Here is a 22090-nt window from a genome sequence, read left to right on the forward strand (position 1 = left end):
TTGTATTAGACCAGTCAAGATTAATTTTATGTGCGGTTGTAGTTGCATTAGTAAGGGCGGTATTAGGTTTTCTCCCATGAAGGGCCTCAAATGGAAATATTTTTGTTGATTTCTTCTTATGAATGCGTAGTTCGTACGTGATCTGGCTTAGTGAGTGGTTTATATTAGATGGCTTTTAGTTAGGGTCTTATTTTATACATCCCAGACGACTTTTGACTGTTTGTACAAGACGTTCAACCAACCCAATGGCACGATGGTCGTTTGCTGGGGCAAAGATTATATTGATGTTATGCTTATCACAAATTTGTTGTACTTTATTGCCTTTTAGGCAACGCGCTTGATCTATTCTTAGGTTGCGTGGTACACCGTGTCGTACTATGTACTTGTTTAAGTATTTTCCAATATAAGGGCCGTTGGAGTTATTGTATAATTTTAGTGTTGGGAATTTTGAAAAGCGATCTATGCAGGCTAGGAAATATATTTCACGACCTTGCCCATCTATAATTGGGCCGCCGAAATCCATTTGTATTTCTTCGTTAGGTTCTGAGCATCGTGGGAGGGGGGCCCACTTTGTTTTTGAAATTAGGCTTTTTAGATTCTTACCAAATTCAGTGCATGGTCTACACGTCTTAGATTTGTTTATGAGGTCCTGGTTGATGCACGGCCACCATAGTCGTTGACCAAGTTCGGTCATCCCCCATGCTCCGTGGTGCGTTGCATGCAATACGTCCATGACTGGCTCCTTCATAACGTGTGGTATCGCGAGTTTATTGTCCACCAATATACAGCCGTTGTGGGTGCTGAGGTTCCGCCATTGACCGTGGATCTGTTTACAGAGTCTTTTGCATCTCTGTTCGTCGTTGGTGAGGATACAGTCTCTCACTTCTCGTAGGACAGAGTCTCGATTGGTCAGGGCTGCAATTAATTTCTTGCTGAATATCCCTTGTATCATGTCATTCACTTCTTTATCCTTTGGATGTTGTTGTTTTTCTGCAGATGGTGATTTTGATGGGCTAAGAAAATTGCTCATTGAAAATTTTGTTATTGGTGGCGAAGCTTGTAAATTCGGAGTTTCAGTTGATTTACTCATTTTGTTTGGTGTAGATAAATGTAAATTTTGTAAGTGCTGCTGAGCGGGGAATAACCAAATTGGCATGCGCTTTGTTAATTGTGTGGTTCAAAACTGTCTTGTCATGTGTGACGTAATCTTCGGTGTTTGGAATGTGTTCACTTGCGTTTTTGCGTTTGCTGCGTAAGTTGTAATTGTTGCTATAATTCGTCTTTGTCCTTGATGTTTCGCTTAATTGCTCGTTTAGGTGGCTAGGCTTGTTATTGTCCCACGAGTTTTGTGCTTGTGGTTTAATTGTGGTGGAATCGTGCGGTGATTTCAAAACGAAATTTGATAGCTTGGAATTGTGCGACGACTCCATGGACTTTTTCAATTTGTTGTATTCGTCGGGCGATTCCATCTCTGGTGTCGTTTGGGTGTTGGAATCGTGGGGCGGGGTAATGGTGCTTTGTTGGGTGGCGTATTGGCAATGCTGTTTATTTATGGCATGTTTTCTAGGTCGGCCCCTACGCCTTTTTATTTAAGTTGTATGCGCATCTTTTTCCGTATTCTCTTTCTTAGGTCGTCCTCGTTTACGGATTATATTCAATGTGTCTTTAATAACGTTTATTTGTGCGATTATAGAGACGGCGTCGTATGTGCTGGGTTGGTTTGCTACTTGATCTGGGTTTCGTGACATGTAATTCGCCATCCCCATTTTCGATCCGGGAATTCGTTCTACTGTGAATGTAAGTGGGATCAACCTGTCGCACCATCGTGTTAGACGGTTTTGGTGTATTTTTGAAGATCGTTCTTTCAGAATGGATAAGAGCGCCCGATGGTCCGTTTGAACGACAAATTTACGTCCTAATAAATAGTGTTTGAAATGTTCTAGTGCCCACACTACTCACAGTAGTTCGAGTTTGTTGATACTATATTTTTCTTCTGCTTTATTTAGGAACCTGGAGGCGTAAGCGACTGTGACCCACCCGTCGCACGTTTCTTGTTATAGTATTGCAACCTAGCCCTCTTCTTGAGGCATTTGTTTTGACTCTAGTCTTTCAGTTTATGTTAAAGTGTGTGTTTTCGGCGAGGTGACGTATGTTGTCTTTTTTTTTGTTAAATGATGATTCGTGTTGCTCTTGTCTTTTTGTAAGAGCTTGCGGAAGTCTTTGCATGTTTCGGCTAGATTTGGGATGAACTTCGTTAAATGGTGGATGCTGCCTAAGAACGATTTAAGTTGTTTCTGTGTTGAGGGTTGTTGAAGGTAAAGGATTGCTTGTGTCTTAGAGACTATTGGCTTAATGCCGTTTTTATTGATTTCGTATCCGAGCCATGATATTTCTGTTTTTGCAAAATGACATTTTTCGAGGTTTATTGCTAGCTTTTCTTCTTCTAGCTTGTCTAGGCATTTGAATAGTTTTTCTTTATGATTTTGGATTCCCCCTCTGTGACTATTATTATGTCGTCTAGGAAACTAAATGTGTTTGTGAGGTTGGCTAAAGTTATGTCAATGGCTTTTTGAAATTCAGCAGGCATGTCTGTGAGACCATAAAATCCAGTATTGAATCTATATGCTCCGGTGGCATGTCCGCCTATGATGTTGAAATTGCAGTGTTTCGCTGTCCTTGGGTCCAGTGGGAGTTGACTATATGCGTAATGTAGGTCAATTGTCGAGAAGAGTACATCTCTCTGGTCGGACGCTTGAGTGATTGTTTGAGCGATACTATCATATGCATTTGGTACTTGTTCTTATGGATTGCCTTATTGATCGTTTTGGCGTCCATTGCCAGTTGAATTGATTTGTCCCGTTTGACTGTAATGACAATAGGTGAGATGAAAAATTTTTCGCTACACTTGTCTGGTTTTGTAATGTGTCCGTTCGATTGTAGTTTCTTTAATTCTTCTTCTACTTCTTTTTCGAGGTGGAGTGGGATCCTGCGTCCCTTTTGGTGGATGGGAGTATAGTACGACTTATATTTAGATTTTAACTTATGGTTGACCGATCGACCTATTCTTTTGGTTAGGTTTTTGTATTTTATGGTAATCTCCTGTTTTAGCGGGCATGTGGATGGGGTACACTGATGTTGTAGATGATCTTACCTTCCAGATTCCTGGGGTCCTGTTGTTGTAGAGTGATTCCTAATGCTTGGAAGCGGGTCTCTGCCAATGATGGCCCTGTGGCGATTTGGAACGACAATGAGGTCTGCTCGCCATGCATTCCATCCATTGCATTTTAAATCACTGTACAAGGTCCCCTTATTGTAGATTGGATCGTTTGTGTAGCTGCGTAGCTGTACTGGGTTTGTGGTGTGGCTCCACCATGTGTTCCTGTCTCGTTCCTCTATCTCTTTCGCCATTCGCTCCATTACTAGGCTGGCTGAGCTACCGGAGTCCACCATCACCCAGTATTTGCTATTTCCGTATTGTATCTCTAGTTTTGCTGGAGTTGTTTTGTCTTTCTCGGGGGACAGCATATTGACTGTGTAATCGTCCTCTGAGTTGGTGTACTGTGATTGTACTTCATTGTCAATGGAGATGTTGTTGACGTTCTCAGTGATTGCATCTAAGTTGTTGTTCTCAATTTCGTTGACTCGTTGAGTGTTAGTAGGTCGGTTTAGGTTGGATTTGCATACCGTTGCAAAGTGGTTCGGTTTGTTGCATCTTCGACATGTCTGACCGATTGCCTGGCATTTGGACCTATGATCTATTGTCCAAGGTTGGCCGCAGTTTCGACAGTTGTGGCTTGTTTGTCTTTTTATCGCGGGGGTGTTTGTTCGTGGTGGTCTTCCTGTACCTCTAAATCGTGAGCTAGAAATGACCATCACGTTTTCTGGCTTGTCCATTGGTGCGAGGGCGTTCTTTGATTGGATTGTAAGTTGGTTTCTTGCTCCCAATTCAATTCCAATTGCAACTTTGAGTGCTCTTTCGGGCGATAATGTGACTTTAAGTAATTCCTTCTGTATTTCTGGGTTTATCATATTTGCGGTAAATATGTCACGCAGAAGTTCATCCTCTAAGTGGCCTCGTTGACAGTGTTCCGCTAACGAGCAAAGTGCTGAATGGAAGGGTTTCATTGCTTCCCCACGTTGTTGGCGACGTGTCAATAGCAGATACTGGTCGAACGTTACGTTCCTTGGTCGGATGAAGGTGATTTCCAGTTCTTCCCAAATTTCTTGCGTTGTTTTCGTTTCTACATTTGTGTGTGGAAACTTTCTGCCATGCATTTTGCTTCCTTCTACTCCTAAGCTAAGGTATTTTAAGGACTTGGCTTTCCTGTCTGCCATGTCCCAGGGCTTATCTCCAAACAATACTCCTACTCGATTGATGACGTTGCACTTTTTCCACTTTGTTATGGCTTGATGGTAGCGTGTGAGTCTCTCTCGCTCCATTGTTTGGGTGGGGTTGTTTACGGGTGGCTCTTCCGCTGGTTCTGGGCTGTAAATAACTGATGTCGGTTTCTCTCTAAGGAGGTCTTCCACTTGGATATTTGTCTTAGCGACGATAGCCATCTTGAGTTGACTTCTCCACTTTTCCCATGGTATTGGCGGGTTACTGTTGAGTTTTTCCGAAAATGGTTGCAGACCTAGTATGGTTTTACCTTTTAACTCTGTCTGCGCCATTTTGTACGTTAATTGTAGGTATGGTGTTGAATATAAAAGACGTAGGCGTTGACAACTTTAATTCATTAACACTTAGGCAGAACTGCAGTTAGGCACTTCACTGCCAACGCAACAAACAGCTAGACAAGGTCAAGTACCTGTCAGCGAGGAATTAGTCATTCGTGCTACGAATGACGAAACAAAGAATAACTACAGTACATCGTGTAACGTATGACTATACTGCAAGGAGGGACTGTTAATTTACTGCATTGTAGATGAGGATTAATAAATAATGTTGTAAACAGAAGTACTAAAACATAATGTTTGTTACAAGTTTACACTAGTACCACAATAATAATAATAATAATAATAATAATAATAATAATAATAATAATAATAATAAGAATAATAATAATGAATATAATAATAATAATAATAATAATAATAATAATAATAATAATAATAATAATAATAATAATAATAATAATAATAATAATAACAATGATAACATTAATAGAAAAAATAATAATATTAATAATAATAATAATAATAATAATAATAATAATAATAATAATAATAATAATAATAATAATAATAATAATAATAATAATAATAATGATAATAATAGTAAGAACTCTTATAAGTCAGCTGGACGATGTTTCGCCGGGAAAAAACGTAACAATAGCGGTGACTAGTGCTGTAAAAAATTTCGTTGCAAATGTTGTCGAGGTTTTTAGCGCTGAAAACGTTTATTGCGGTAAACTTTTGTAAGAATTGCAACTTTAAGCGGTGGATAATACATATCACCGCATAAAACCTTTAGAAAGTGAAAGTCATACAAAAATTTACAGCAGTAATAATTAAGAGCTGTACTTTAGCTCTACTGTACAAACTATTTAGCTCTACTGTACAAACTATTATGCTCGACATTAAATTAAAAAAAGATTTGTTCACTATTGAGGGCGAATAAATGGGTCCCAAAATTGTTCCCCATTTTTTAAAATAATCATTGTAGAGCAGACATCAAATTGCGACTGAGTACCCGGGCAAGGAATTTTGTTACACTCTGTGAGAAAGAGCTGAGTAGAGTCTCACTTTTTATTACATTATGCCGCAAAGGCCGACCTGAAACAACCTTAACTGAATTTGCCCTCGCGGAATTCGGTTACGTTCAATTGCGGAATATAGGGTAATTAATTCTTTTAGCCTGAATTCCGCATACCTTCCTAATTTCTAATTTTAAAAGCAGAATCCAGTTTAAAAATTTGGTAACTGAACACCACCGTGTGAGTAACTACAATCTGCGATATTTGTTTTTAAATTTCACAAAGTGGGTCAATAAAATCAACAATGTGTGTAATTAAATTTCGCAATGAGCTACTAAATTCCAAAATTTTGTAACTACTTGAACTCTTGATTGCGTTATATTGTAATTGAAAAAAAAATCGCTAACACTGGTGATCACAGTTGAATTAAAATTCTGTGAAGTATCCCACTTTTTTAATTATTGAAAGCTGAGGGATTTTCCGAAAAAAAACGTTTATATTAAACTCAGGATCTTTTCCGTTTGTGCCCCCAGCTTAGTGGGTGCATATTATTTGCATCCCCTAGACACACGCGCCATATTTTTACATGAGGATTTAATATGTGATTTACGTGCTCTGTAACTGGGAGCGCATAACGTACTGGGGGGCACAAATGGAAAAGGTGCTAAACTTAGTTTGATAAATGGGTTTTCAGCTTTGGTGAATTAATTTTGCATGCTTCAATGCCGAATTCAGTTACTAAAAAACCCAAAACAGATTTACATTCAAAAGCATTATTCAGGCTGCGAAGTTTCTAGCCTGAATTTTGCAATTCTTAAATATAGTAAATTTGCTGAATCCGGGAACCAATTTCCCTTGAAAATACCCTAGCTTTTGAATGTAACCCAATTCTGCAAATTTAATGTAAATCCTATGTATTATAATTGCAAAACAGAATTAATTTGGAGGCTCGTTCATATTTGACTGAGGTAATTCCGGTTTTTCTTTTGAGGTGTAATGTAGTTAAGCAAGTCCATTCATTTCAGCCTTGTATGGCAATTTTAACATTCATCGTCCTGTCGTACAACAAATTGCTAAATTTTCGCGAAAAACTTGATTATGGCTGAAGGGTCGCCATTTGTGGTATTTTAAAATAGGTTTATATTTAAGTATGATTTCAGTTTTAACTAATTATAAAATAACTAAACAATTATAAAAAGTTATCAGAATATTACACTTTGATTATTTTTTTCTCATTTTTTGCTTTGTTTCAACTGGGTAAACCAACTAGGCTGCCTTGCTCTTAACTCTCCGCAATATTTCAGGAAAAATGGTTCTCATGGTAATAATTTTAAGCCAAGCTATCTAAATTAAGCTTACCGTATTAATGTTGAAACACTTCTGAGAAAACAACATTTTTAAGCTAGAGTATTAGCCATAAATTGTTATATAAGTTGTCAAATATTGTTCAATTAAGATACTATATTCACAAAAAGAAAGAGTAGTCACTCTTTTACGATTTTGAGTTATCTACTTTTAGTATATTTTTTTTTGTTTGATGATGCCTCAATTGTTCCCCTTTTACCTCGGGAGAATATGATTATATCTATTACTTATGTGCATAGGATTTTATATTGTGAAATCATAACTGTCAAATTCTATCCCAACCAGTCATTAATCACAAAAATTATTACGATGACAAGCATTTAATTTCTTCACTCAATCAAAAACTCAAAATTACGTTCATTCGCAAATGATACAGTTAAAAATTGGTTCCTGAAATCTACGACAACCTTTTAGATGTATCCCGTATCAAACTCAAGCGCAGATTTTGTTTTTGTTGATTTTAAATACATGCTTCAAATTTACACTCGTACATCAAAAAATGGGTGTCAGATTTTAACAAAAAAAAACGGGTGTCTATCGCAGATGTTAGCAAAAGGTAAAACTTCTAGAACATTTGTAGCCAATGCTTGGTTTTTCCCCTGAATATCACTCTAACAGCAGCACAAGACTGTCATTGTTTAGCAACGCATTATGAAACTTGAAATAATTTCAACTTTTATATTTCGTCATTATTTTCTGAAAAAACTCTACTTCTACTTAATTGCTCTTAAACGAAGTTTGTAGCAATTTTATTAGTCCTTTCGGTCTTTTTTATGGCTAGACCAATTTTCCGTCTAACTATTTTCACTTTTCGTTCTCAAAAACGGAATGAACAGTTAGCGCCCAGCGGGCATTACGTGCTCTTAGAGACTTTCAGCGAATCAAGAGACTCTTCAAGTATGCAATTCAGAGAATCTGTTTTGAAGACTTATACTTGTGGTGCGAAGGGCGGTTCTTAGTGATTGATCCCCCCTCTGTTGCCCCCCCCCCCTGTTGCCACCCCCGTCAGCTTCCCCCGGTGCACCCCCCGCTGCGCTCACTTACTCCCCTTCGATTAAACTTAAGCTAGCCTCTCTAAACCATGCCTAGCTACTGACGAAGCCAACCCCAAGCCGGTCGTTTGAGAGCAATTCGCCCGACGTTAGTCGGTTATGTTTTGTTTTTTCAAAACAAAAAAAAACAGTTGTGATCTTGCCTACCTGCTTGTTGGAATTATCTAGCACACTCTTCAACAAGATCATTTTATGGCCTGATTTTGGTATATGCAGTACCAGATTTCAAATTGCGTGTTCAAGTTCGTCTTCCAAGCAAACTCGGGTTGAATGTCCTCCCTAAACATCCCCTATTTTGTTTTAAGATTGAGAGTATATTTGTTTTAGGGGGTAAAGCGATGTAAGAGTTGGTTTAAAAATATCGTTAGTGAGGTTGAATCATTTAAAAGTGGGCTGCAATGTCAAGAATCTTGAGATATTGAAATCCCCATTTATCATTTTCTTGATCAAAAACACCCCCCCCCCCCCCCGCACTCCGGGAGCTCCAAAATATTTTTTATTAATAGGTGGCAATAGATTGGGGCTGCCAAAGAGGACATAATGATATAGTAATGTATTATTGGGGGAAATCCTAATCCTCCAAAAGGGGTGAAAAGATGGGTGAAATTACAGAGGCTTCGCGTTCGAGACTGAGTTGTTGAATATGGGCGTAAAACGATGTAAGATTCGGGCTTCCAAGGGGTAAAATTAGAGCACTTTTTATGAAATCTTCCAATCGCAGCTCCACACATCATTTGACCCACCTTGGAAGCCCTCTGACGCCGAAAAAGAAGTAAGAGTTTTGAGCTTTATTTTCCTAACAATTCCACGCATTGCAGCTCCCCTCTTACAGAGTGGAAAATTTCAAACCTGGAGGTTATGTGACTCTCATGAAATCACTTTGAAGTTCTGAATTAAATTGCGAACCAATGCTGGGTTCTCGACTTACGCCAGAGTTTCTCAGTGATTTCATCAGATTCATTGAACGGATCTTTTCCGTTTGTGCCTCCAACCCCCCCCCCCTCCCAGGTACGTTAAGCAACCTCCAGTTACAGGTCAAGTTCCACTACATGGTATCATTATGTGAAAATATAGCACGTGCGTCTGAGGGGTGTAGATAAAACGCACCCATTAAGCTGGGGGGGGGGGGCGCAATTGGAAAAGATCCCATTTAACATATACTTGAAACACAAATTTTGCAAGTATTGAAACCTGACACTGTGAAAATCTTGAACTATAGAAATTGGTACTGCCAAGATCCGGCGCTTTGAATTTTGGACGAGTCTGTTTCAAGTAATAGTTACGTGACTCTGCTTGAAGTCACTGAGAACTTCCTGCGTTTATCGAGAACCGCGAAGCGATTCGAGATATTAAATCACAATTTCGAAATGACTTCCGCAGAGTCACTTAACCATGCTTGAAACAAAAACGCGCACGTTTTAAGTTGCCGAAAGTCAACGGAAGTCAACTTCTGGCTAAGTATGAACTTCTGGCATTTTAATTTCTGGCACTGCAGACTTTTAGAGTTTTAAATTGTGCATGTAAGTGTTTTAAAACTCAGTAATGTACCTCAGGTTTTTAATTTTGGGTTCATTTAGGTTATACAGATTGGGTTTGAATACAGTCTTCAGATCTATAACAACACATTCCCAGGAAAAGATCCGAATGACTGTCCAGCAGGGATGTCAGAAGCATCGTAAGTTCTGATTTTTTTTAAAAGAAAAACAAAAATTCAATCCACTCCAAAAAATTTTATTAACCGAAACTTTGAAATTTAATTGAATGAAACCAGTTGGTTAAGAAAATTATAATTTTTGTTGATGATGAAATCGGATTTTGGAGTCGCTCAGCTCAGTTCACCTCTCGAAACGATATAATTGATTGTGATATCAATATAGAAGCAGATGGACCCACACAATAGGGTAGTTTTCAACCCCCAAATCGACGCAATTTAGATTTCTTATTTATGGGTGGCATTGTAGCCCCACTCAGATTGAATGATTTTCGTCTAAAAACAAATTTAACCTTAGCCTGATTTTCAATATATTGTGGGAATTAGTGTAAAAAACAATAAAATTTATTTTATTCGCATTAAGTTTGCAGGCCTTATAAATTTCACTGCATGTGTTTATCACAAATAAAAAAAGTCAAATTTTTATCCAGTTATGTAGAACTATCAAATTGTGAACAAATATAGCTTGAAAGCGATTTCAAAAGTTTACGGCGTAAATTCTGATTAGATTTTTTTAATGTTTGCCCTTAAATTCTGGCAGTACTAAATTGAGAGAGGGCTGCTAACTTCTCAAACAAGATGTAATGTTTCAGAGAAATTCCAAAACAGAATTGCCAGTAACATTAACCACAAATGTAGCTTGTATCGATTATTTAACCTAATAATTTTTGGTTTCCGGAACAAACTAGACTAAATCGGTGACTGATCTCAAACTTAGACTAAGACTTCACATAAAAGATAAAACTATATTTAGCGCGCTCTTTTTTGCAATCTTCCTCTTTGACAATATGATGTAGCCTTATCATATTGTCGAATTTAATGCTTTTTACGGAAAATTATATTAATCGAATGCATTAAATTATACTGATACATTTCTTTTGCTCCTAAAACCATAACTTATTTGAAAAATTTAATCTGGGACAAAATTTCCCAAGTAAGAAGCGTAGTCGATCGATGTTAGCTCAAAAAACTTTTGTTCCTTTCAATTATTATTACCCACACCTCCATCAAAAAACCCTTCATTTCCGTCAAAAATATCCCCCCCATTATTGTGTTTTGGTAATTGGAAGCGGGTCCGCTTTTAGTTTTTTTATTACTAATCCGGGTGGCTATAATGGGAAAGACCCCAATATTATTCACGAAAAAAAATTCAATGATTAAATCGACGCTAAAAGATATTAGATGGCAAAATTTATGCACTTGTTTTATGTTTTATTACATCAAAAGCTGGAAACCAATCAAACTCGGTACAAAAAAGTAATAATAATAATAAATTGTTTCCATCAGCCATTAAGTAGCTTCACAATTACCTGTACAAATACAATCACATATTTGACTGTGGGAGAGCACTATTGGGCCGATGGCCCGTTCTCAAGTGCCTCATTCAGTTTATCTGGATGAAAGTGATTCAAAATGAAAAAAAAAAGAGGAAGCATTGTTGTTATTGTTGTTGACCAGTATATCAAGACTCCGTATTGTACTATTGGTTGTACGTATGTTCTAAATGCTTTCATCATCTGTGATTCTCTCAAAACTTTTCTCAGTTTATAAAAGATAGAACGATTCGACATAAGTTTTGTGACCACATGCTTTGAGTGCTTTGAGAAACGTAGTTCATTATCTATCGTGATGCCCAGGTATTTGAAACTTTGTTTTTCTTCAATTTTAGTGTTTTTTATGAATGTTCTTGACACAACATATTTTGGATTTTTCTTTACAAAAAGCATGCTTTTTGTTTTTCCTTGTTCAGAGTTAGTTTATTTTTTATGAGCCAATCATTGGCGTTATTTAGAGCTTTGTCGTGATCATCGTCAATTTTCGATGCAGAACTTTTGCTCTTCACAAGTGTCATCGGCGTATAAAATCACATTCGATTTTTTCTGGGACAAACTCAATTAATTCATATAGATAATAAACAAAAGAAGGCCGAGAATTGAACCCTGTGGCACGCCTAGTTCTATGAGCTTCAGTTTGGACTTTTTTCTCCAATTATGGTATATTGCTTTCAATCGGACAAATATGATTTAAAAATGTTGTATATTGGACCACGTAGACCATATCTATAACACTTTTGCAGTAGAATGTTTTGATCGACAGTATCAAAAGCTTTCTTTAAGTGTAGAAAGGTGCATTTGGTTTTTTTCGCTGTTGTTGTGGAGATTTGATCTTGTTTCCTCTATTAGTGTTGCAATGGCATCAACTGTGCTCTTCCCGTGCCTCCAGCCAAATTGTGAATGTGAGAGAATTTCAAAAACATATATGTAGTTTTGAATTCGATCAAATATAATCCGCTCAAAGACTTTCCCTATAATTGAAATTTTATGGGTCATCTTTATTTCCATTTTTGAAGAACGGTATGACTTTTGCAATTTTTAAACTCTCTGGGTATTGTCCAAGTTCTAAGCATCTGTTAAACATTAGTTGTAAAGGAGCTGTTAAATAGTCAGAAACTTTTTTAATGAAAAAATATTTCACATTATAGCAATCAAGGCTAAATTTGTTTTTACAGTTGTTGATTGCGTACTTTACGTCATTTTCAGATATCGATCTTAGAAACATACTTTGACTCTGGTTTTCTTTTGAAAAGTCACTTCTTGTTAAAAGCTCCGCATTTAATTTTTTCCCAATGTTTGAGAAGAACTCGTTAAATTCTTCTACTTGATTTTGTGAGCAAAGAATTTCAGAGGACTCCGAATTGCCGGTTAAAGAACAATAAAGCTGAAAAAAAATTTTCTGTTTTTCACCGAATCGGTTTTAAGTAGGTTTTGATAAAAAGTTTGTTTTTTAGATTTGATGAGTGATTTAAGGTTTTTACAATTTTTTGGAAAATTTTCGTTAATTTGTGGACTTCCAGTTGCATCTGCCAGTTTTTTCGTCGCTGAGTTTTTAACCTCATTTTCAGTCCAATTTTTGTTATTTTTCGTTTACGATGTTTTTCAGGGAGGTGACTGTTTAATGCTTCAGTGAGCATTTCGTGAAATTTTTTGAAGGCGTTGTCTATTGGGAGGAGTTCTAAACTGCTTTTGTGGACCTCAAACAGATATCTGAGATCTTTTTCGAATTTTTCTCTTATAATTGGATTATCTAGGTTATGCCAACTGCGGCTTTTGAGAGCCTTAGGATACTTTTCTGGACTGCCATCGAGGTCAAAGGAACCTTCTACCGTGTGATGATCTGTTATACAGGTTGATGTAACTTTTGTTTCTATCAAAAAGTTAGAAAATATTGCGTCAATGAGCGTACCTCTGCCATTTGATACCCTCGTTGGTTCCTTATTGTTTGATATTCTGAGACCGTTTCCGGCTAAAAGGTTTTTTAGACTTTCGGCTCTTTTGCTGTTTATTAAAAAAATTAACATTAAAATCCCCACAAAGTACGTGTTTTGTTAGTGGGTCAATCATTAGGCTGTCGAGATATCTTTCAACAGTCAAGAAATTGGCTTCATTAGTGCAATTTGGTTGCATGTAAATACATGAGAACCAGATTTGTTCTTTTATGATTTTGATGGCAACTGTTAGTAGTTCAACGGAATTCGTTTCTTATTTTTTAACTATCTGATAATTTATGATATTTTTTGAGAAGAATGCAACACCTCCACATCTTTTTTACGATTGCTGGATATAATTGTTTGATATCCATTCAAAGAAAATTAGTTATTGTTGTAGCTAGGATTTAACCAAGTCTCAGTAAGGCAAACCACTTCGGGTTTCTGAGACGTGCTATTAATGTAAATTTCCAACTCGTCTAGGTTCTTAGATACGGATCGAATGTTTTGAAGAACAAATTGGAACTGTCTTGGATGACAGATTCTTTTATTTTTCATTGTTGACGTAGAAACACTTTTCGTTATCAATTCCTTGCCGTTGCAATCTGGTTTTTTTCTTCTTGCTTAAAACTAACAACTATTTTGATATAACAGTGCTTAATTGATTTTTTGGTGTGTTGGTTGCAAAAATCACCAACAACGAATCAAAACATTCTGTTTCTTTGCTCTCCTGCGCCCTGTCTGCATGTTTGCGTAAATCACAACCGACAGGCCGCCGCCTGAAGAAATCACAAGCAGAGCGCTGAAACAATTTTTAAAGACTTTTAGTTGATTTTGAGATCATCTTATACATATATAAGCTGACTTTATGAAGTTTAAAAAAACTTAAGAATTGAGCAAAAAAACAGTTTGAAAAATAGGATCAAAAAGTTACGAACCTAAGGCTGGCGAAAAGTTTCTACCATAAATCTTGAGTTGTGCTCATATTATACACATTAAAGAAACCAAACAAAAATAATTGAGTCATGTTTTAGCCTGCTATTACAGTTATTGAGTTCATGAGATGTCATTTGTTTTATTCCTTTTGAATAATAAGTGGATTGTATGCAGGAGAGTTGATAGCGTCATCGGTAGAAGATAAATCGAACTGTTTTTTTTTTCTTTTTATAGCATTGATTGAGTCCAAATCTTCTATCTCGTTAACTTTAACGAATTTTGCCTTTTCTCTACCATTTTCAACTAAAACCGAGACTGCACAATTGTGTGTTGCAGTGATCATGTTTCGTTTATTTGCTTCATTTTTGATCTGAGCTTCATATTCTGGAAGGGGCTCGTTTAGATAGATGAACTTGTTGTTTATCCTGTTTTTTGTTTTTCTGAGTCAATTTCTTTTTTCATAGACACCTTGTTTGTCGGCAAAAAAAATAAATTTGCAAATTACTGTTAGAAGCTGAAACTCGTTTCCCGAATTGGGAATAATGTGACACGCTTTGATACTGTCCTCAGTAATTTCGACCCCCAAGAATTTCTCAAAAAATTTCAAAGTTTCGTGCGTTACATTACAAACTTGTCGAGCATCGAAGGGCGGGTTGACGATTAGCAACGAGTTCTTGCGCGTGTATTTCTCTTGCGCTCCTAGACGATCATTAATATTTTTTCGCTTTGCCTTTAATTCCCTAACTTCTTCGTCCTGTATGTTATTTTTTGCATTCAAGAGCTCGATTTCTTTTTTCAATACACTTACTTCTGTGTCTTGAATAGTACTCACGACAACCTCTTGAGCTATATGTGTTGACGTTGATGATGTGGCCTCCATCTCAATTGCCGTGTGATAACAATAGAAAAAAATTAATAAATTAAACAGCAAATTGAATCAAAGATAACACTCAAATTGAAATCTTGTGCGATAAGACTGCAACAGCAAAGAAAGATTGTTCTTTTCAAGCACACATTTAGAGTTTTAAAGTTTTCTCATAACGTTTCACTCAAGGTCAACCGACTGTTCTTCAGCTTTAAAATCGTCAAAAAGTACGGAAGCACGAAAGTGAAAATGTTAAAGATCTGAGGATTTTAGTTCAAAACGTTGTCTTTTATACAATATTCCAAAATTATTATTATAAAGTTAGTCTAAATACTAAAAACTCAAGAAACACTATATTCTTAATTAACGCTTCGCTGATGTGAGGTAGCTCTTATAATTTTTTTCAAGCAACAACTATTGTGTTATACTTCACAAACACAGCCAGCAGGATGCAGGGCAATATCCGCTAATTTGAAAATAGCAGCCCTCTGTTGAAAAGAAGACTAGGGCCAAAAATAATTACTTAGAATTTCAACTCAAGTTGAGGAATCCAAGGTCTGTTAAACAAAAATTTAACTCGAGTTAATTTGAGTCACATCTAGTTAATTCGAGTCACATCTATTCCAGCTCCATAAGAGGGTAAAAGCTCAATTACGATTTTTTTAAAGATGAGCCCTAAATTAAATTTCATAAGTAAGGTTAGTCATTTATGATCATTACTTTATCAAACGATTTTATTAAAAAAATTAATGCAAATGAGAAATAAAATGCTGTCGCGCTATCGTTGAATTTGTAAGTTCCTCGTATTTTCCTCTACAATTTTTTGACTCGTTTTCAGTTTGTCGCAACAACAAAATAAAGAATTTTTTAAAATAACTGCATGGTAGATCCTTTACTCCAATTCAAGGAGCTCAAAAACTTGATAACTTGACTATCAAACCTTTTAGAGGAGCCTCGTTTGATAGTAAAAAGAGCATAGGGCCATATCATAAGAAAAATACGGAAAAAAATTCTCGCCTAAAAATGTGGTCGGACAATAGTCAGTTTAGTGTAATTCTTTTCAAGTACCTGTTTTGTCTAGTCATTAAAAAACAGCAACATAGCGGTAAACATGAACCCAAGGTACCAAGGAGCAAAAGATTTTTAAGAATTTTGCTTAATAAAGAAATACCCTCGAAAATAATTGACAGTGTCTTTCAAAATATATTTTACAATTCATAATAAATCCACGACATCCATGGAGTATATTGGCCACAATACCACCAAGCAGATGCAAGATTCAAAAATTTACTATCACTGAAAACTATCAATGTCTAATTTAAAAACCATTAGTTGTAAACTAATATCATTATATGGAATGAATAATGAAAAAATGGGGATCCAGTTAAAATTGTTATTTTTATGAGTAAGAGACGAGAAAACAAACAAGCAACATGGACTAGCCAAATTAAAAAAAAACAAAAACACACAAATACGCTAAGAGTTCTGATAAAAACATAGTGTCAAGCTGAGTTGAATGGGGAACTATAAAACAAATCACATGAAGTTCATTGGAGACTAATGAGGCCCGTCAGTTTGAAGCTAAAGGACAGCAGAAATAAAAGAGCAAAAAATATAGGAGAACTCAAAAACTCTATAGCATTTTATGAAAGCACACTGGGTCAATGTGATAAATAACCATTAGCTACCTAATCAAAAGATTTCATGAGTCAACTTATGCTTCATTGGAAAGTAAATATGGCCTTTTAATAAATAGACTAATTAACCAGACAAAAACCTGAAAAATAAACGGGCAAATTTCAAAATTTTAACATCATTTTAAAAAACATCAATGTCAAAGTCATGAAAAGAATAAGGCATAAACTCTAACTATTCAATCGACTCAATATTGCTTCGTTATTTTTACTTTACTAGTGTTTTTTTTTAATATTGTGTCTCATCTCTATTGTGCGAGGTATCTTCGCTAATGTGAAGTATTTTGTTTCAACTGAAGTTTCTCGGCGCAGTTATTAATAACAAATTAAAGCTTGATGAAGAATGGAAAAAGATGTTTAACAGAATGACTTGAGGGATAAAGGTTTTGAGTAAACTAAGTAGAAGATTGCCGGAGAAAACAAAAATCACATTACTCAATGCAAATGGTATAAGTCACGTAACTTTTTCAGCTTAATTATTGGCGTGCTTGCTAAAAACATTAATCATAACTTCGGAAAAACAATTGAATTTGGGGGAATTAAAACCTTCTTTAATAGGAGAAAGTAGGGTTGTTCCACAAATCTCAATTTTTGTAACAATTTTTTCCTGTTTCTTTTCTCTTAAAATATCGTTGCGTAATAATTTATTTTTCGCTTTTTCAGCAACGATCTTCCGGAAAAAAATGAATATCTCTCTCTCTCTCTCTCTCTCTCTCTTTCTCTCTCTCTTTCTCTATCGCTCTTTCTTCACCCAAAGAATAAACAACATGACACGTCAAAGAAATTACGTTGGATATAAAAAGTAACAATGAATTTTTTAGCCGATTGATTTGTTGCACTATCTAATCCAAACTATAATAGTCAGCCCTCTACTAACAGATTTAAAATAACATCGAGAACTTCCTTGAAAACAAAATTGAAAGAAAAATTTTGCGAGGAAGTTTTGACGGACTTAAGAGTAATGGATGTGCATGATGTCATTGAAAGAATTCGGTTTTAATTTTTATTTTATCTCAATTTCTGCTATTAAATAATTTATGGGTTTTTTTTAAATTTAATATATTGTTACCTTTTTTACCATTTGCATTCTGATTTGTAAGAGAGGAAATTAACTATCTTTTTTTATCAATAGAATGGCAAAAATATTGTTCAAGCTAATTGATAAGACAAAAACAACAACAACTCAAAAACACTCCTGAAAAACTCAAAAACAATCAAATACAATTTTTGATAACAAGTAAAGTTAAAGTGATGAAAACAATTAGCTTGCCAGTGAGGCATACGAACAATTTCAAATAGGCCGTATTAGAACACAAGGATCACGTTTTCTTAATTTTTGTGAAACAATCAAATCAGCAAAACGTCAAGTTGAAGCACAAGAAAAAATCTCCTCAAGAAGTAAAAACAATTGTACACGCCTCTCCTAAGATGCTGTTTGGAAAACACAAGGCTCTTCAAAACTTTTTTCTGCTCGCGTTAATTCCCTAACTTTTTAAAAATCTGTGCGTTGGCAAAGAACAATCCAGCAGTGTCATAAATTTCCAATGAATGGAAGTTGAATCAAAGAATTAAATACTTTAGTTTGCTTAAGTTGAATTTTCTTTAGGCCTCTATGATTTATACTTAGTGAAGATCTGTGCAAATATTTCAACTAACTTAGCTTTATTATGTGTTCAGAAAATTTCCACCGAAAATTGAAATTATTATCTATATATCTCATAAAATAAAGCAGACAAAAAATATAAGAATATCACTGGATTACGAAGCGAGTTTTCTCCAACCTTAAGAAAATATACTTTTGCTCAAAATTAGTCGTAATTTTGTGCAGTGAAGATTTCCAAAAGCTGAGTGGCCTAAACTAGAGAACTGCAAAAACGTCCATTGCTTTCAAACAGGCTCGAGCAATCTATAACTTCCTTCTTCACCAAAGGAGGAAAGGGGGTAAGACTCAACCCCCCCCCCCCCAAAAAACACCACACCACACACCCAGCACGCTCACACACACACACACACACACACACACAAACACCGTGCATGCACATAAACGCCCACAAAATTAACGTACATATATCATAATAGGGCTATAATGGAGGGGGCTATAATGGGAAATACGCAATCTTTGATTGCTTCTCTTCTGTTTGTTTCCATATTATCCAATGTAAAATTTTACCAAAACTCTTCTCATTTTAGTGCCCAACGAGTGGGTTGTGGACGTCGAAGTGCCTCAACAACAACAACAAAACACCACTGGTGGTGGAAGGTATAACCAAAAACGATTCCAATTCTAAATTTAAAAAATCTTGAAAAACGGGAACTGACCTAACACTTTTTTACGTAAGCCTACGTACTGGAGAATATATCCAGAAACAAAAAAATCTGTCATAGATTAAACTTTCAGCAATTCGTGCAATTTTTCTAGCCTGATGACAAAAACATATCTTTTTGTTGAAAGAAAAAATTTTGCATTTTACAGTTTGTAAATGTCTTAAAGCAGTTTTTTCTTGGAAATTTGGCAGTTGAGAAGTGAATACAAGTTCATTTCAATATTTTTGATTACTAATGAAGCTCTGCTTCAACGCTTATGTATATCTTTTTGAATCCAGACGGAAACAAACTTGTCGTTGTGAAAATTACGCATCTTGTGACTTTGTTAGGGCACGTGGTAATTCTTGATTACAATTTCATTGAGACCTTGAAAGTTCTTTCGACCTTGAACAGTTCCCGGCCTCCTTGAACTCGTTCAATTGTGACATCTGCAGGTCTCCATTGTTATTCTTTCGAGTAAAGTTGAGGGTACAAGAAGATGATTTTGTTTAAACTGACAACTTGGTTTTTGTGAAAATTGTCAGAAATGTCATCAATTTCTTGTAAACTGATTTGGTACATATTGTCGAAGGTGTGATCAACCCAATTGAGATTCTTCGGGCTTTTCTCACTGTTGAATCAACTAATCTGCTCCACGATCTTCTAGCGCTTCTCGATGAAGGGGTTTGAGGCGACTGACTGGTCTGATGTAAACTCTAGTTTGTGTTTTCAATTGAACAACACGAACAATGTTGTCATTGCCGTCGAATGTCTGTATTATGCGAGCAAGCGGTCAACACATTGGGGAGTGTCTTCTTTGATGATAACAATAATGTCCACTGCTGGGTGTACGTTTTGTGTTCTCCATTTATTCCGCTGCTGCAATGAAGACAAGTATTCGACACTCCATTTCTTCCAGAATTGACGAATCATTTTGTCTATGCTTCTCCAATGTCCTGACAAGGTGTTGTTCTTTGATGAAGATGGCTCCGGTATAGCTGTGATGGGTCTTCCGATGATGAAATGCCCAGGGGTTAAAGCTAGGGGATCATTGATGTCAGTTGATGGCGCTGTTAGAAGGCGAGAATTGAGGATGGCCTCAATTTAAGTCAGGAGAGTTGTGAAAGCACTGGTTGATAAATTAGTCGATCCAACTGTTCTGCAAAGATGGTGCTTGCTAGATTTAACAGCTGCTTCCCACAGTCCTCCAAAATGTGGCGTCTTGGGTTGTATTGTAAATCAATAAATGTGATTTTGGCTCGCAAAATTGTTGATGAGATCCTTGAACTCTTCATCTCGAAGAAGTCGTCTGAATTCGAGTTCTCCTCGGGCTCCGATGGACGTTGTCGAATTGTCGCTGTAAATTGCTTGGCTTGGGGAGTACTGCGTCTTCCAATGAATCTCTTGAGGGTATCGAGGTAATCTGCATTGGTTAGGTTTTCCACTGGCTCTAAGTGTGTTGCCTTTGTGGTGAAAAAATGAAAATAGCGGCGTATGACTTTTGCAGTTTCTGTAAAAGATCTTTGGTATAAAATGGCCCTCAATTATCCATCCCAGTGAACTGGTAGGCAAAAGATTCAACTATCCGTTCTGCTCGCAGATCTCCCATTAATGGCTGGCGTATGCGCGCGTAAAATCGCATGCAGGCCTTGCAGTTGTGAATAACTTTCTTAACCTGGGCAATTCCTCGGGGAATAAAAACTCTTTGTCGGAGGAATAAAAGAGTCATCTGTGGTGTGGTCCACTGTGAGGGTTTTCTCAAATGAATTTATCGCATGAGTAACTCAGCTAGTGGAGATGTTTTTGGAATTATTATGGGGAACTTTTTGTCCACGATATACGGGGATTTAGCAAGACGACCACCAACGCGGATGACGTTGTTCCCTTCGTTGAAGAATGGGGAGAAGCTGAGTAGATGACTGTTTTTCTTGATACGCTGGCTTAATGATTCAACGGGTAGGTTTGAAGTTGAGTTTTCTGGTGTTGTTGATCCTTTTATATACCTGAATTCTGGCAGAAAAAGTTGCTTCATGATGCTGTAATGGGCTAATCTCGCTGAGCGGAGATTTGATGGGGAAAGTTGATGACAAATATCAATTTGTCTTTTTATTGTGATTCGTTGCTTCTTCTTCTTAACTGTTGATAGAAGGCTTGTTGGCGGCGATGCAAAACTTGGTGAAAAATCCGTCTGAAGCTGATAAACAGATTCTTTCTGCAATTTATGTCTTGTTGATTCGTATTGTTTTTGTTGCTTTTCAATTTGACGTTGTTCTTTGAAGAGCGGATGCTGTTTATTTGGGTTAAGAAAGCTGTACAATTTATGACGGTCGCCTGGTGCTGACAAAAAAATCGCTGGATGGTGGAACCGAGTCTGTCGGTGTTGACTGGATTTCAGTGGTTGTTTGCTGAAGTCCAAACAAATTTTGCGAAGATTTCTCTTCCTTTGACTCTGCGTGCTCGACAGAGAGAAGGGGCTGCGGGCAAAAAACTTCTGCCTCTTGATTGCAGTGATGAAAGTTTGGCTGTAGGGATTGGTTTTTATGGCTGCTCTGAAGAAAGGGCTGTGGTTGGTGGGAATCGTCCTCAAGAAAGTGGTTAGATGAGTTTCGATAGTAGATCTTCGAAAAATGAGATACGTCCTGATTGTTGCTGGCGAAACCCGAATCTTCGCATGGGTTTTCATGTTGATTGGTTACGAACAAGTGTTCTGTGAAATTGTTTAACGATTGGTCTCGGAGTTCCATCGAATGTTGTAGATGCTGAAGATCTTGGGCGTTGTCAGAGGACCTTAGTTGAACTTTCCCGTGTAGCTATTTGTCGGAAATTGCTATTGGTTTTGGTTTTTGATACGTGATTGAATGATCAATTGCAGGTTGCGACAGACTGTGATTGTCGCTTGACCTTCTCCTTATTTTTGCTTTTAGTCGTTGAGTGAATAGTTTGACGTAAGCGAAGACTCTTACAATTCGATACATTGATGATAAGATCTAATATCTTGTTGTCTTGCTGCTGATGCTGCATTGCTAGAGATAGTTGGGCGGACGAGTTTACTTCGGCTAAAGCGTCAGTTGAGGCGTTAAAGGAGGTGTAACATCCAATGAAGGACAAAGCTGCTGGTCTTGACGCAACCAATTGGGTCCCTTTCACCAAAGTTGGTGATTAAGAAATATGTCTGCTGAAAATCCTCTTGATGCGCAATCAG

At 36.7% G+C, this 22090-nt stretch overlaps 2 protein-coding genes across 2 annotated transcripts in view; both read left to right on the top strand.

Moving 5' to 3' along the window:
• Positions 1–18850, top strand: part of LOC142352092 (alpha-1,6-mannosyl-glycoprotein 2-beta-N-acetylglucosaminyltransferase-like) — a 23811-nt gene extending 4961 nt beyond the window's left edge. Inside the window, exons 3-4 of the mRNA XM_075404460.1 lie at positions 9691–9788; positions 18775–18850. Of these exons, the coding sequence (XP_075260575.1) occupies positions 9691–9788; positions 18775–18850 (174 nt within the window). The remainder of the gene's footprint in view (positions 1–9690; positions 9789–18774) is intronic.
• Positions 1–22090, top strand: part of LOC142352268 (cleavage and polyadenylation specificity factor subunit 4-like) — a 441589-nt gene that overhangs the window by 22219 nt on the left and 397280 nt on the right. The window lies entirely within an intron of this gene.

Source organism: Convolutriloba macropyga, chromosome 13, assembly GCF_964194025.1.
Source record: "Convolutriloba macropyga chromosome 13, txConMacr16.3, whole genome shotgun sequence".
NCBI classification, from domain to species: Eukaryota; Metazoa; Xenacoelomorpha; order Acoela; family Convolutidae; genus Convolutriloba; species Convolutriloba macropyga.